The sequence below is a fragment of the Agelaius phoeniceus genome, chromosome 31 (assembly GCF_051311805.1).
Source record: "Agelaius phoeniceus isolate bAgePho1 chromosome 31, bAgePho1.hap1, whole genome shotgun sequence".
NCBI lineage: Eukaryota > Metazoa > Chordata > Aves > Passeriformes > Icteridae > Agelaius > Agelaius phoeniceus.
The window spans coordinates 1,708,911-1,725,051 of record NC_135295.1 but is presented as its reverse complement, the minus strand read 5'-3'; the positions used below and the strand labels follow the sequence as shown (position 1 = coordinate 1,725,051).

General features: G+C 57.6%; 1 protein-coding gene across 1 annotated transcript; it reads left to right on the top strand.

Moving 5' to 3' along the window:
• Positions 1 to 6,452: 6,452 nt before the first annotated feature.
• Positions 6,453 to 15,214, top strand: SLC27A3 (solute carrier family 27 member 3). The gene is made up of 10 exons (XM_077192055.1): positions 6,453 to 7,017; positions 7,711 to 7,920; positions 8,005 to 8,163; positions 8,245 to 8,369; positions 8,942 to 9,136; positions 10,163 to 10,253; positions 10,920 to 11,118; positions 11,784 to 11,881; positions 12,603 to 12,733; positions 13,184 to 15,214. The coding sequence occupies exons 1-10, from the start codon at positions 6,453 to 6,455 to the stop codon at positions 13,358 to 13,360; spliced, it is 1,950 nt and encodes a 649-aa protein (XP_077048170.1). The 3' UTR covers positions 13,361 to 15,214.
• The last annotated feature ends 927 nt before the right edge of the window (positions 15,215 to 16,141 follow it).

Below are 16,141 nucleotides of genomic sequence, written 5' to 3'. Positions count from 1 at the left end.
GTAAAGCGCGACTGTCGCAAAAGGGGCCGTAAAGCGCGACTGTCGCAAAAGGGTGCCGTAATGCGCGACTGACGTAAAAGGGGCCGTAAAGCGCGACTGTCGCAAAAGGGGCAGTAAAGCCCGACTGTCGTAAAAGGGGCAGTAAAGCCCGACTGTGGTAAACGGCAGTGCTGTAAGGCTCTGGTCGAGGACGCTGCTTCTGCAACATCGAGGCTGGTGACACACCCGTGTAATGATGGGACAAACTCACTCTGCCCACGACAGAGATCTCTATAAGCAACTAAAGCCTTTCTAAAGTTCCATGCCAAGTCAGTTACCGAAACAGGAGCCAAAAATCCTCTTAGAATGAACTTTATTGAATTTTTCCAATGCTGACAGTTCAGCTGTGTGTACCAGAGACTTTTGGACACAGTTTGTATAAAGCACTTTAATAGCATCTCCCGCCGGGATTTGGCTGCCGGGGAGCTGCTCCCAGCTTGCCGGGCGCTGCTTGAGCTGTGTTTGCCGCACGGGGGATGCCCCCCGCAGCTGCCACGCCGAGCTCCGCCCCTCCTGCGACTCCGCCCCTCGCCGCCGCGAGTCTCCAGCCGGACACGCCCCCCATTTCCCCGTCGGACGCCGCCGCTCCGGTACCCGCGGTCCTGCCCGCCCCTGCCGCCCCGCCCCCCGCCCTCGCAGTCCCGCCCCCCGCCCCCCCCGGCCCCGGCCAACCCCCGGCCCCTCCCACCGCTGCCGCCATCCCCGCCTTTGCCATCCCGTCGGTCCCGGCTGTCCCGGGCCCCGCCCCTCAATCCCGCCCACCGGCGTCACCGGCCCCGCCCCCTCCTGCCGCCGCCGCTCCCCCCCCCCCGTTCCCCGCGAGTGCGGCCGCTCCCGCCCCCCCTCCACGTCCCCCTCGCCCCCTTTGCCGACACAGCGGGGCCGGTGCTGGCCCAGGTCCCGTCGCTGCTGCCGCGTCTCTGCAGTTCCCTGCGGCTCCCGGATCTGCGGTGCGAGCGTTCCTGGCGCGGCCGCGCTGCGCCCCCTGCGGACGTTGCCGCGGGAAGCTCTGCCCCCCCACCCTCGCGTTCCAGTGCACGCCGCACACCCCGAGCTGCCCACGGGCCCCGCCGCAGTGCAAACGCCCCCGGCTGACCCCGTCCCTGCCGGCGTTCTGGCGCAATCCCCCGGTCCCGGCACGGCACCGCTTGCGCTGGGACCGGAGCGCCCCGGCCCGCCCAGCCACCCCGTGCCGGCGCCGCGGCGTCCGCACCGGTGGCTGCAGCCTCTGCCGTGCCTGCCGCCGCTCCAGCCCCGCCTCTGCCGTGCCTGCCGCCGCTCCAGCGCTGCCTCTGCCGTGCCTGCCGCCGCTCCAGCCCCGCCTCTGCCGTGCCCCGCCGCAGGGCAAACGCCCCCGGCTGACCCCGTCCCTGCCGGCGTTCCGGCGCAATCCCCCGGCCCCGGCACGGCCCCGCTTGCGCTGGGAGCGGAGCGCCCCAGCCCGCCCAGCCCGCCCGTGCCGGCGCCGCGGCGTCGGCACCGGTGGCTGCAGCCCGCCCGTGCCTGCCGCCGCTCCAGCGCTGCCTCTGCCGTGCCTGCCGCCGCTCCAGCCCCACCTCTGCCGTGCCTGCCGCCGCTCCAGCCCAGCCTCCCGTCCGCGCCGCCCCTGCCCGCCGGGCCGGCAGCCACCGCAGCCCCCAGCGGCTGCACGCCGCGGCCCCCCCGCCGCCTCCCCGCCGCTCCTCCCGCCTCCCGGGATCATCTCCCGCTGACGAGGCCGCCCCGCCGCCGCCCGTGGTCGCTTTCCCGCTCCTGCCGCCGCCGCTCCATGGCGGGCGGAGCCGCGCCTTCCCCAGCGCAGCCCCCCGCTTCAGAGCTTCTGGATAGCGCGGCTCCGCCGCCTCCTGCAACCACGGGGGTCCCGGCGTTCCTTTCCACAGCCGCAGCCCCGCGCCCGCCCGCCATGATGACTGCCCTAGTGACGCAACCCACGCATGCGCAGTTGCTACAACGCCGCACCATCAATATCACTCCGCGCCGCCTCATCCAACCACGGCGCTGCTCCGCCGGCACCCCGCACTGCTTTGGCCGCCGCTTTGGTACAGCGCGGTCCCAGTTCCGAGCCGCTGCGTGCCGCTGTCCGGACACAGCCGGCATCCCTGTGCGCTGGCACGGCGCTTCCGCCGCCACCGGGTCCGTACAGGGCACCGCAGCAGACGAAAACTGCAGCGCCGTGCGTGTATCCTTCCGCGTTCCTCGCTCTGCCGGACCTCTCTCGGCCGCATCACCGAGAGATCCCTCCGCAGCGCGCGACCCTGCACAACCGACACCTGATATCCCTCCGCGTTTTCGCCTTCGCACTCCCAGCACCGAGTGGGACTACTTTGTGTCACGATTCGTCCGCACACAAACCGGGCAACGAGGCTGGAATATGACAGCTGCTTTAATAAATACAGGACAGACAGAGAATTATTTCGCCCCTGCAAATGCCGACCCTTTGATCCCAACAATAAAAAAAAAAATTTCGAAAAAGAGCTGTTCCCAAATAGCTCCAGAGTCCCCCCCCAGTGTTTGGGACAGATTTCTCGACCCAAAATGAGACACACTAAACCCTGAAAATTGGCCAGCATTAATCCCAAATTAGAAAACTCACTGAAATCTTTTGATAATTTTCAATGAACAGACTGGGATGAAGTCAGAGGCCAGATTTGCAAGGAAGAAAGTCCAAATCCTTTAGCAATGCCTGTGCCATTCAGCCAGCGAGCCGCTGGTCCCAGAACACGGGTGGCTGTCCCACCTCATGAGATGAAAGAATTGTGAAAAGCAATAAGGGATGGTGGCATCTGCTGCCCATATTTTAGGCAGCTGCTGAAAAGCACCCTGGAAGGACAGACAGACACCAAATGGCTGTAAAAATCCTGCTGGTGTAATTCTCACAGCCTCACAATGTATGCTGTGCGAAATTAAGACTGCTCACAGGGGTACAAGCCACTTATAGACAAAGTACTGATGCAGATCTTCGTACCCTTGTTGTGTCTGAGCTGGACTGATGACCCTCCTGATGATCAGAATGATAACGGAGTGAATTTACCCAGAACAGCGTTAGGTGGCATTAAAAAGATGGCTCTTTTTGCAAATTCAGTGTGAAAAACGCCGATCACTTGGTTTTTAAAATGTTAAAAGTTTCACAGTGACAAAATGGTTATAAAAATAGTGATACAATTGGAGTAATAATAATTTGGACAATTTGGATTAGGACAATATGAGACAATAATTACAAAGAATTACAGACAGTCTGGGTACCTTTTTCTGGGCAGCACCAGCCCAAAAAAGGCCCCACGTTAACAAAGGGTTAACCCTTAAAAACAATAACCTGTTCCATGTTCATACACTTCACACATGATGCATAAATTCCATTCAAACACAGGATTCTGTCTGGTCATCTTCAACTTCTTCCTTCTAATCCTGACAGCGCCTTTGAGGTGGGAAGAAGTTCATTTCTCCTGATAATGGAGCAATAAATTCTTTTTCTCTGAAAGATTGAGGTGTTCTGTGGCTGCTATCTCAATGTGAGTCCTTTCTTTAAAAGAAGTAACCTACACAGCATCGTTTCTATTTTAACAATTTTTATAACCTAAAACTCTATTTAACACACTACTTAAGAGAATGAAAACAGCATCACTTTCTAACACAACACATCTAATATTCATTTGAATATTTGCGAAAAGCCAATCATAAAATACATGCATTTTTGCAAATTCGGCCTGCAGGAAGTTTTGAAAAAAGCCTAAAATCCGATTAGCCAAGACTCCTCTGAACCATTTACCACATCTGTGGACCGGGTAATGCAAGGAGCAGAGAGACAATGTGGTGATGATACAGCTCACCCAATAATGATATGAGATATCATTGAAAATAATGGAAATGCAGAATGTAAAAGAGTTATCAAAGCCCTGGGAAAAGAAAAACCCACAGTGCCTGAGATGATCGATGTAACAAAACTGGGAGTCCACAGCAAGTGGCAATTATCCAGGCAAATGAACTTGGAAAAACTCTAGGAGAAAAAAATTGAAAGGGCTCTTACAGCTGCACAGGCGGCACAAGCAGAAGCTTTACCTGTAAAATTTTGATTTTTTAAAATTCAGATTTAGGTGGTTTTGAGGTGAAATTTTGATTTTTTTTTTTCATTTGAATTTTGGGGGTTCTGAACCAAAATTTCAGGGTTTTGGGGGTGAAATGAAACAGGAAAGCCTTATCAATATGATTGTCTGGCAAAAGATTTTGAGAATATGGAAACTATGAGTGAGTTTGAAATGAAAGCAAGCTTTGAGATCCCTCAGTTACTGAACAACAGGAAAACAACGCTGTGGCTGCTGAAGGTAAATCCCCTTTTGATGGAACAATCCCTCTGCTTACAGGTCCAAGGGTCAGAGCAGACCCTGCCAGCGCAGCAGAAGGGGCCCAAAGAGGAGTTTTTAGGGTTTAAAATGTAACACAGTGTGGTGATGTAGTGATTCTTATAGGCTGTATGTAAATGCTGTAGGATTTGTGTATTGGACTGGATTGGTGAGTGAGAATCAGAATATTCAGCACAGAAGAAGATTTATTGTATTGGAACGGGAACTTTGCTGTCTTAGCTCTTTCTATGCTCTTGTCTCTTAGCTCTTATCCCTTTTACTTTCTTATGCTCCCTCACCCTCTCATCCTCTCTCCCCCTCTCTTCTCTCAGTCCTGCTCCAGCTGTGCCTGGCAGCTCCAGCAGGGCCCTGCACCCAGGCCCTTTGCAAAAACCCCAAATCCCAGCAGGGCCCTGCACCCAGGCCCTTTGCAATAAACCCCAAATCCCAAAAATCCCCTGCACCCAGGCCCTTTGCAATAAACCCCAAATCCCAAAAATCCCCTGCACCCAGGCCCTGTGCAATGAACCCCAAACTCCAAAAGGCCCCTGCACCCAGGCCCTTTGCAATAAACCCCAAATCCCAAAAGGCCCCTGCACCCAGGCCCTTTGCAATGAACCCCAAATCCTAAAAGGCCCCTGCCCCAGGCCCTTTGCAAAAACCCCAAATCCCAACAATCCCCTGCCCCAGGCCCTTTGCAATAAACCCCAAATTCCAGCAGGGCCCTGCACCCAGGCCCTTTGCAATGAACCCCAAATCCTAAAAGGCCCCTGCCCCAGGCCCTTTGCAATAAACCCCAAATCCCAAAAATCCCCTGCACCCAGGCCCTTTGCAAAAACCCCAAATCCCAAAAATCCCCTGCACCCAGGCCCTTTGCAATGAACCCCAAATCCCAAAAATCCCCTGCACCCAGGCCCTGTGCAATGAACCCCAAATCCCAAAAATCCCCTGCACCCAGGCCCTTTGCAATAAACCCCAAGTTCCACGCCCTGCCTGCAGGGATCTCTCGTCTCTGTCTGTCCCGACCATGCCACCCCCTGTCACTCCTACAATGGGGACACCCTCAGGACCCTCCCCACCATGGGGACCCCCCTCGGGACCCCCCTTTCCATGGGAACCCCCCAGGACCCCCCAGACCGGTGCCAGCAAATCCCCAAGCTCGGGGTCCCCATCACTCCCTTACCCCCCCTCCCCTCCCTTTTCACCACCTGGGGAGGGGTCGCGCTGCCCCCCCCCACCCCCAGGACCCCCCCATTGTTGGTGGGACCCCCCCCTCAGGGGACAAGGGGGGCACCCCCAGCCCCATTTTCCTCCAGAAGTGTAAATAAAGGGTGGAACCGAGTGGCTGCTCCAGGATGATTTGGGGAGGGGGAGTTGGGGGGTCCTGCCCCCCCCGCCATGAGCGTTTTTAAGAAAAGCAGCAATAAAAACTTTCCTGTTTTGTACCGAACGGCCCCGATTTGTGACACGGCGGGGGCAGGGGTCGTGTGTCCCTTCCCCCTAAAAGGGGTGACATGGATGGGACTCGGTGGCACCACGGGGAAGTGACACTGCCAACCCCCCCCGGTGACACTGCCAGCCCCCAATGGTGACACTGTCACAGCCCCCCCCAGCAATGGTGACACTGCCAGCCCCCCCCCCGGGACAGGGGGAATCTGGGACACGGAGGGAGCGGGGAGGCCCCGGAGGGGGACAGGGGAGGGACAGAGGCGACAATGGGAGGGGACAGGAGAGAGTGGGGAGGGGACAATGGGGAAAATGGGGAGGGGACAGAAGGGAGGACAGAGGGGACAACTGGGGGGACAGAGGGACCAGGGGAGGGGACAGTGGGGACAATGGGCGGGGTGACGATGGGGGGGAAGAGAGGACAGAGGGGGGGACAATGGGGAGGGGACAATGGGGAGGGGACAATGGCGAGGGGACAGAGGTGACGCGGTGTGGGGGGCGGGGTTGGGCTTGGCAGAGGGGTCGGGAATGGGGGGGGTGGGCTCAGACCGGGCGCGTCCAAAGTGGGCGCGGTCAATGGGCGTGGTCAGGGTGGGCGTGTCCGCCCCGCCCCCGAGGCGGGCGCGGGCGATGGCGCTGGCGGCGGCGCTGGGGGCGCTGGGGGCTCTGGGGGGGCTCCTGGGGGGGCTCCTGGGGGCGCTGGCTCTGAGGAGGCTCCCGGGGGCTCCCGGCCCCGCTCTGGGGGCGCTGCTGGCGGCTCTGGGGGCGCTGCTGGCGCTGCAGCGGCTGCTCCGGCCGCACCTCTGGGCCGACCTGGCGTTCGCGCTGCGGGCGCTGCGGGTGCGGCGGCGGGCGCGGGGCGGCCCCGGGGGCTGCGTGGCCTCCCGGTTCCTGCGGGCGGCCCGGGCGGCCCCGGCTCGGCCGTTCCTGCGGGGCCGGCACGGAGCGGAGCCGCTGGGGCGGGCGGCGCGGAGCGTGGCGCGGGTGGCGAACGCGCTGCGGGCGCTGCGGGCCCCGCCGCGGCCCGGGGACACCGTGGGGCTCCTGGTGGGCAACGAGCCCCGATTCGTGTGGGGCTGGTTCGGGCTGGCGGCGCTCGGAGCCCGCCCGGCCTTCCTGGGCACGGCGCTGCGCCCCGCGGGGCTCCGGCACTGCCTGAGAGGCTGCGGGGCGAGGGCGCTGCTGGTGGCGGACGGTGAGAACCGGGGACACCGGGGGATAGCGGGAGGACAGCGGGAAACGTTCTGGGAAAAGGGCCCGGAGGAAGCGGGGGGACACCGGGGGGACCCAGGGATAACGGGGGGACCGAGGGGACCGAGGAATGGAGGGGGAAAGGCACCGGGAAAACCGGGGGGACCGGGGGATAACGGGGGGACACCGGGAGGGGAGCGGGGACCGTGCGGGGAAAAGCGCCCAGAGGAAGCGGGGGAACACCGAGGGGACCGAGGAACGGAGGGGGAAAGGCACCGGGGGGACCGGGGGATAACGGGGGGACACCGAGGAGAGCGGGAGGGGACCAAGGAATGGAGGGGGAAAGGCACCGGGAAAACCGGGGGGGACCGGGGGATAACGGGGACCACGGAGTGCGAAGATCCCGGGGTATAACGGGGACAGAGCCGGGATCCTGGGATACCGGGGGATGAGAGGACCGGGAACAGGAGTGGGACCAGGGGAGTAAAGAACGGGGACGAAGGGGACAAGGAGTGGGTGGCCCTGGGGATCGGTGGTGACACCGGGGATGGCACTGGGGATGGGGTGGTGGCCCCGGGGATGGGGTGGTGGCCCCGGGGATGCGGTGGTGGCCCCGGGGATGCGGTGGTGGCACTGAGGATGGGGTGGTGGCCCCGGGGCCAGCCGGGCGGTCCCCACACGGTTCCGTCCCCCCCAGACCTGTTCGGCTCGGTGGAGCCGCTCCTGCCCAGCCTGCGGGAGGACGGGGTCGCCGTGTGGGTGCTGGGAGCGGGGCCGTACCCGGAGGGCGTCGTGGCGCTGCAGGAGCTGCTGGACGCGGCCTCCGAGGAGCTGCAGCCCGAGGAGGTTTGGGAGCCCGAGGACATGAACGACACCTGCCTCTACATCTTCACCTCGGGCACCACCGGTGCGGCCGGCACCGGGAACCGGGAACCGGGAGGGGGCTCAGGCTGAGCCGAGGGGGGGCTCAATTCTTGTTTTCCCCTCCCAGGCCTCCCCAAAGCCGCCCGCGTGTCCCACCTCAAGGCCGTCATGTGCCTGAGCTTCTACGAGCTGGTGGGAGCCTCCAGCAAGGACGTGGTGTACCTGGCGCTGCCCCTCTACCACATGGCCGGGTCCCTGCTGGGCATCGTGGGCTGCCTGGGCATCGGTGAGCGGGGACGGGGGTCCCGGGGCTGCTTTGGGGGGTGTTTTGGGGCTGATCCCCCCTCTGCCCGTTCCGATGCCGCAGGAGCCACGTGTGTGCTGAAGGAGAAGTTCTCGGCCAGCCACTTTTGGGAGGATTGCCGCGCCGAGGGCGTCACGGTGTTCCAGTACATCGGGGAGCTCTGCCGGTACCTGGTGAACCAGCCCCAGGTAGGGCGGGGGCGGCGCGGGGGTCCCGGGGCCTCTCCCGGAGCTGGGGTGGGGGTCCCGGGGGTCCCCCCGAGCTGACGGTGGCCCTGGATTAGGGGGGGGTCCCGGGGGGTTCCCAGGAGCTGACGGTGGCCCTGGATTGTGGGGGGGGAGGGTCCCGAGGGCACCCCCGGAGATGGGAGGGGGTCTCGGGCCGGGGAAGGGGCCTTGGAGGCTCCCCCAGAGCTGAGGGTGGCCCCAGGCCGGGCTGGGGGGGTTCCCGGAGCTGGGGCGGGGGGTCCCAGGGGCTTCTCCGGGGCTGACGGTGACCCTGGAGCTGGGGGTCCTGGGGGGCTCTCCCGGAGCTGGGGGGGATCCCTGAGGGTTCCCCAGAGCTGGGGGGATCCCGGGCTGGGGAGGGTCCCGGGGCTGTCCCGAGGGGTGTCCCGGGGGTCCCCCCGAGCTGACGTTGGCCTCGGGCTGGGGAAGGGTCCCGGGGCTGTCCCGGGGGTGTCCCGGGGCTGTCCCGGGGCTGTCCCGGGGCTGTCCCGGGTCTGTCCCGCGGTCCCCCCCAGCTGACGGCGGCCCCGCAGCGCCCCGGGGAGCGGCAGCACGGGCTCCGGCTGGCCGTGGGCAGCGGGCTCCGGCCCGACGTGTGGCGGAGCTTCCAGCGGCGCTTCGGGCCCGTGCGGATCGTGGAGACCTACGGGATGAGCGAGGGCAACGTGACCCTGTTCAACTACACCGGCACCCCCGGCGCCGTGGGCCGATGCAGCTTCATCTACAAGGTCTGCGGGAAAATACGGTTGGGGAAAGGTTTATTTTTTTAAAGTAAATATATAAATATATTTTTTTTTTGTTGTGAGATGCGACTAGAAATAAAGTAGGGTTTAGGTTAGGAATCAAGGAAAAAAAAGTTTATTAATTTACAGTAATTAATACTTAATTAACATTATTATTAGTTATTAACAATTCTTATTATTTAATTATCTATTTAATGACATAATTATTAAGTAACCTTATTACTAAGGTTATTTAACTATTATTAGTTAAGAATTCATTATGTATTGATATTTATATATTATATACATATGTATATTAGATATACATACTATATTATATAAACATGTATATTATATATGCATATGTATATTGTATATACATGTTTATATAATATATACATATATGTATATACAATATATATAAAACCTAAAATTAATATACATATTAATTTTAGGTTTTATATATATTGTATGGGGAGGTTAATATTAATAATGGGGAGGTTAATAATTAATACTACTATATATATATGTAGTATTAATTTTATACATATATATAATATTTAGGTTAGGAATAAAGGAAAAAAAAGTTTATTGTTTTACATTAATTAATAATTAATTAACCTTCTTCGTTATTAATAAACAATATTTAATTATCTATTTAATGACATAATTATTAATTAACCTCATTCGTAAGGTTAATTAACTATTAATAGATAATTATTTATTATGATTTCTATAATTTAAATATAATTTTATATAGATTATATTATATTTATATATAATAAATATAACCATTCCAATTTATATTTATTTCATTTCTATTTTTACTTACATTTGAATTTTATTTATATTCATTTCAATTTTCGTGACCCCAGTCCCCCTCAAATCCACTTTTTCATGAACCACCCGCCAGAACCAACCACTCCTCACTGACCTCCCCAAAATTCAAACCTGAGCTCTCATTGCTTCGGCCACAACCTCCCAAAATTCTGATTTCCCGACCGGTGCTGACCCCCCTGCCCCTGTCCCCAGCTCTTCTCCCCGTTCGAGGTCGTTCGCTACGACGTCGCTGCCGGAGCTCCAGAGCGGGACCGGAACGGGCGCTGCATCCGCGCCAGGACGGGTGAGGAGCGGCCGCGGGGGCGCCGTGGTTTATTCCAATAACGGTGGATCTTGAGCTGGAACTGACAGCCAAACGCTCTGGCAGTTTAGAGTTAGAAAGCAAATGTTTACTGCAGGATAACTCCCCCAAAATCCTCTAAATCCCTTAAAATTTGTGTTTCGCCATCCCCTCAGGTGAGACAGGCCCCCGGTGACGCCCTAATTTTAATTAACTCCAATAAACTTATCTCTAAAATCTCAGCTCCTCTAAAAATCTCTACATTCCTTAAAATCTCTACATTCCTTAAAATCTCTAAATTCCTTAAAATCTCTAAATTCCTTAAATTTTTCTCCTCACCGTCCCCATCCCCACGGGTGAGACGGGGCTGCTGTGGCTTCCCGGACGCAGCTCTGGGCTATTTTAATGAACTCAAATAAAGCTAAAATCTCAGCTCCTCTAAAATCTCTTAAATTCCTTAAAATCTCTTAAATTCTCTAAAATCTTTAAATTCCTTCAAGGTTTGGCTCACTGTCCCCATCCCTGTCCCCATCCCTGTCCCCATCCCCTCAGGTGACTCAGGGCTGCTGATCACCCCAGTGAGCCCCGGTTAAAACAATTAAAATAGCCGTTCCTGGGCTGTTTTAATTAACTCCAAATTCTCTGAATTCCTTAAATTTGGTGTCTCAGGTGAGACGGGGCTCCTGATCGCGCCGGTGACCCCCAGGACGCCGTTCCTGGGCTACGCGGGCAGCCGGGAGCTCTCGGAGCAGAAATTGCTCCGCGGGGTTTTCGCCGAGGGCGACGAATTCTTCAACACCGGGGACCTGGTGGAGCAGGACCGGGAGCAGTTCGTGCGCTTCAGGGACCGCACCGGGGACACCTTCAGGTGCCCGGGACACCCTGGGGTGGGGACACCCCCAGGGACACCCCCAGGGACTGGGGAGACCCCCAGGGACACCCCCAGAGCGCCCCGGGATGGGAACACCCCCAGGGACACCCCCAGGGATTGGGGAGACCCCCAGGGACACCCCCAGGGATTGGGGAGACCCCCAGGGACACCCCCAGAGCTCCCCGGGATGGGGACACCCCCAGGGACACCCCCAGGGATTGGGGAGACCCCCAGGGACAGCCCCAGAGCCCCCAGGATGGGGACACCCCCAGGGACACCCCCAGGGACACCCCCAGGGACTGGGGAGACCCCCAGGGACACCCTCCAGGATGGGGACAACCCCAGAGCCCCCTGTGGGACAGGGACACCCCCAGAGCCGCCCCTCACAATGGGGACACCCCCAAAGACCCCTCCCGTGGGACAGGGACACCCCAGAGCCCCCTCCCCACGATGGGGACACCCCCAGAGCCCCCTGTGGGACAGGGACACCCCCAGAGCCACCCCCTCACAATGGGGACACCCCCAGAGCCCCCTCCTTGCATGCCCAGGGGATCTCAGCCCTGTGGAATGTTCTGGGTCCCAGGGCGTGCTCGGGGGGTGCTCGGGGGTCCCCATTAAACATTTTTGGGGTTTGGGGGGGGTCTCTACCTGGTCTCCCCCAGGTGGAAAGGTGAGAACGTGGCCACCACCGAGGTGACCGAGGCGCTGCTGGCCCACGAGTCCCTGCAGGACGCCACCGTCTACGGGGTCACCGTGCCAGGTACGGCCGCCACCCCCATCCCTGCAGTGTCCCCAAATGTCCCCAAAGGTCCCCAAATGTCCCCGATGTCCCCAAATGTCTCCAATATCCCCAAATGTCCCCGATGTCCCCGATGTCCCCAAATGTCCCCAAATGTCCCCAATATCCCCGATGTCCCCGATGTCCCCAATGTCCCCGCTGTCCCCGATGTCCCCCAATATCCCCGATGTCCCTGATGTCCCCAATGTCCCTGATGTCCCCGATGTCCCCAATGTCCCCAAATGTCCCCAAATGTCTCCAATGTCCCCGATGTCCCTGATGTCCCCAATATCCCCAATATCCCCGATGTCCCCAATGTCCCCAAATGTCCCCAAATGTCTCCAATGTCCCTGATGTCCCCGATGTCCCCAATGTCCCCAAATGTCTCCAATATCCCCAAATGTCCCCGATGTCCCCGATGTCCCCAAATGTCCCCAAATGTCCCCAATATCCCCGATGTCCCTGATGTCCCCAAATGTCCCCGCTGTCCCCGATGTCCCCCAATATCCCCGATGTCCCTGATGTCCCCAATGTCCCTGATGTCCCCGATGTCCCCAATGTCCCCAAATGTCCCCAAATGTCTCCAATGTCCCCGATGTCCCTGATGTCCCCAATATCCCCAATATCCCCGATGTCCCCGATGTTCCCGATGTCCCCAATGTCCCCGATGTCCCCAATGTCCCCGATGTCCCCTCCTCTCCAGGACACGAGGGCCGGGCTGGGATGGCCGCTCTCGTTCTCCGCCCCGGGCGCTCCCTGGATGGCCCCGGGCTCTACCGGCACCTGGAGCAGCTCCTGCCGCCCTACGCACGGCCCCGATTCCTGCGGCTGCGGGTACCGGGGGGACCGGGGGGTCCTGGGGGGTCCCAGGGGATCCCGGAGGGTCCTGGGGGGTGCTCGGGGGGTGTTCAGGGGGAACTGGGGGTCTCAGGGGATGCTGGGGGTCCTGGGAGGGTTCTGGGGGGTGCTCAGGGGTCCCGGAGGGTCCTGGGGCGTCCTGGGAAGGGACCAGGGGGTGCTCGGGGGGTGCTCAGGGGGTACCGAGGGTGCTCGGGGGTCCTGGGGGTGCTCAGGGGGTGCTCGGGGGTCCCAGGGGTCCCGGGTGGTGCTCGGGGGTCCCAGGGGTCCCGGGTGGTGCTCAGCAGTCCCAGGAAGTGTTTGAGGGGTCCCGAGGGTGCTCAGGATGTGCTCAGGGCTCCTTGGGGGTCCCAGGGGGTGCTCGGGGATCCCGGGCCGTGCCCAGGGGTCCCCACGGGAGGGTCCCAGCGCCGCCGCTGTCCCCAGGAGGGGCTGGACATGACCGAGACCTTCAAGCAGCAGAAGGTGCGGCTGGCGCGGGACGGCTGCGACCCCGCGCGGGTGCCGGAGCCGCTGTTCGTGCTGGACGAGGCCGCCCGAGCCTTCGTCCCGCTGGACCCCGAGCGCTGGCAGCGCCTCCAGGACGGCCGGATCCGGATCTGAGCCGCGGGGCGGGGGTCCCGTGTCTGTCCCGGGGGTCCCCGTGTCCATTTTGGGGGTCCTCGTGTCCATTTCTGGGGTCCCGTGTCCGTCCCGGGGGTCTCCGTGTCCATTTTGGGGGTCCTCATGTCCGTCCTGGGGGTCCCCGTGTCAATTCTGGGCTCCCCGTGTCCCTCCCGGGAGTTCCCGTGTCCATTTTTGGGTCCCGTTGTCAATTTTGGGGGTCCCCGTCTCCATTTCTGGGGTCCCCATGTCCGTCCTGGGGTCTCCGTGTCCATTTCTGGGGCCCCCGTCTCTGTCCTGGGGGTCCCCGTGTCCATTTTGGGGTCCCCGTGTCCCTCCCGGGAGTTCCTGTGTCCATTTCTGGGGTTCCCGTGTCCATTTTTGGGTCCCATTGTCAATTCTGGGGGTCCCCGTGTCCATTTTTGGGGTCCCCGTGTCCATTTTTGGGGTCCCCGTGTCCATTTTTGGAGTCCCGTGTCCATTTCTGGGGTCCCCGTGTCCATTTCTGGGGCCCCCATCTCTGTCCTGGGGGTCCCCATGTCCATTTCGGGGGTCCCAAAATCCATCCCGAGGGTCCCAAAATCCATTTTTGGGGCCCCAAAATTCATCCTGGGAGTCCCAAAATCCATCCCAGGGGTCCCAAAATCCATCCTGGAGGTCCCAAAATCCGTCCCTGTCCCCTCTCGGGGGTCCCTGTCCCCTCCCTGTCCCCCCCCAGCCACCGGTGCCTTCCCCCCCCCCCCGGGGGCTCTTTGTACACAAAATTCCCCATTTTGGGGTCTTTTTTTTAGCAAATAAAACTCCTTTTGTAGCAAATCTGGTCCCTGTCACCCCCAAATCGGGGACAGGGACACTGAAATTTGTGTCCCCATGTCCTGGGGTTTTTTTTGGGGTGGCCCCACCTGGATTTGGGGTCCCCCCCCCCTAATTTGCCAGCCCAGCAAATGATTCTTCTCTTAATTAAATAATTGTTACAAAAGGCTGAAGTTTTAATTCATTTTATTTTTAAGCCTTTCTCCAAAAATTGGGGGATCCTCACCCTCACCCCCTCCCACACTTTGCCATCAGCCCCGAGCTCAAACCCGATGGAAAAGAGGGAAAAATGGGGAAAATCCCTTAAATTTGTGCAAAAAAAGCCCCATTTTCACCCACCCCCGCCCCAAGACAGGAACTGGGGTCTCAAATCCTGCAAATTTGGGCTGAAATCGTCCAAATTTGGACCAAACCTGACAGATCAGGGGCCAAAATCCCCAAAATGGTGCCTGAAAGATGGAAATGGGAATGAAAATCCTGCAGATGGGGCTGAAAGCCCAAAAATGGGGAATAAATTCAGCAATTTTGGGGCTGAATCCAGGAACTGGGCACTGAAATTCTGCAAATTGGGATCAGAATTCCAAGCACAGAAATTGGGCCTAAAATGCTGGAAACTGGGACCAAAACCCCACAATTCTGGACTGAAATTGGGCCTAAAATCCTCTTTTTTTTTTTTTTTTTCTGAAACTCGAGCTGGGCTGAAATCCTGGAAATTTTACTGAAATCCCCAAATTTGGCCAGGAAATAAAAAACCTCGGTGTGAAATCCTGAAAACTGGGAGTGGAACCCAATGGTTTGGGCTGAAATGCTGGAATTTTGGGCTGAAATCCTGGAATTCCGGGCTAAAATAATGGATTTTTGGGCAGAAATCCTGAAATTTCAGGCTGAAATCCTGATTTTTTTTTTCCTGTAATCCTGGAATTTTTGGGGCTAAAATGCTGGAATTTTGTGCTGAAATCATGGAATTTTTTTGCTGAAATGCTGGAATTTTGGGTTAAAATGCTGGAATTGAGCTGAAATCATAGATATTTTTTTCTGAAATCCTGGAACTTTTGGGGCTGAAACCCTGGAATTTTTTATTTGCTAAAATCCTGGAATTTTGGGCTAAAATCATGGATTTTCAGGCTGAAATCCTGGAATTTTTGGGGCTGAAACCCTGGATTTTTTTTTTTTGCTAAAATCCTGGAATTTCGGGCTAAAATCATGGATTTTTGGGCTGAAATCCTGGAATTTTTGGGGCTGACACCCTGGAATTTTTTTTGCTAAAATCCTGGAATTTCGAGCTTAAATCACGGATTTTCGGGCTGAAATCCTGGAATTTTTTTTTGCTAAAATCCTGGAATTTCAGGCTAAAATAATGGATTTTCGGGCTAAAATCATGGAATTTCGGGCTGAAACCCTGGATTTTTTTTTGCTAAAACCCTGGAATTTCGGGCTAAAATAATGGATTTTCAGGCTAAAATCACGGATTTTCGGGCTGAAATGCTGGGATTATTTTTTGCTAAAATCCTGGAATTTCGGACTAAAATCCTGGAATTTCGGGCTAAAATCACAGATTTTTGGGCTGAAATCCTGGAATTTTTTTTGCTAAAATCTGGAATTTCAGGCTAAAATCCGGGAATTTTTTTTTGCTAAAATCCTGGAATTTCAGGCTAAAATCCTGGAATTTCGGGCTAAAAATCACGGATTTTCAGGCTGAAATCCTGGAATTTTCGGGCTGAAATGCTGGGATTATTTTGCTAAAATGCTGGAATTTCGGGCTAAAATCCGGGAATTTTTTTTTGCTAAAATCCTGGAATTTTGGGCTAAAATCCTAGATTTTCGGGCTGAAATGCTGGAATTTTTGGGCTGAAATCACGGATTTTCGGGCTGAAATGCTGGGATTTTCGGGCTGAAATGCTGGGATTTTGGGGCTGAAATGCTGGGATTTTGGGTCCAACCCCCCCCCCCGGTCTCACCCCCCTCGCC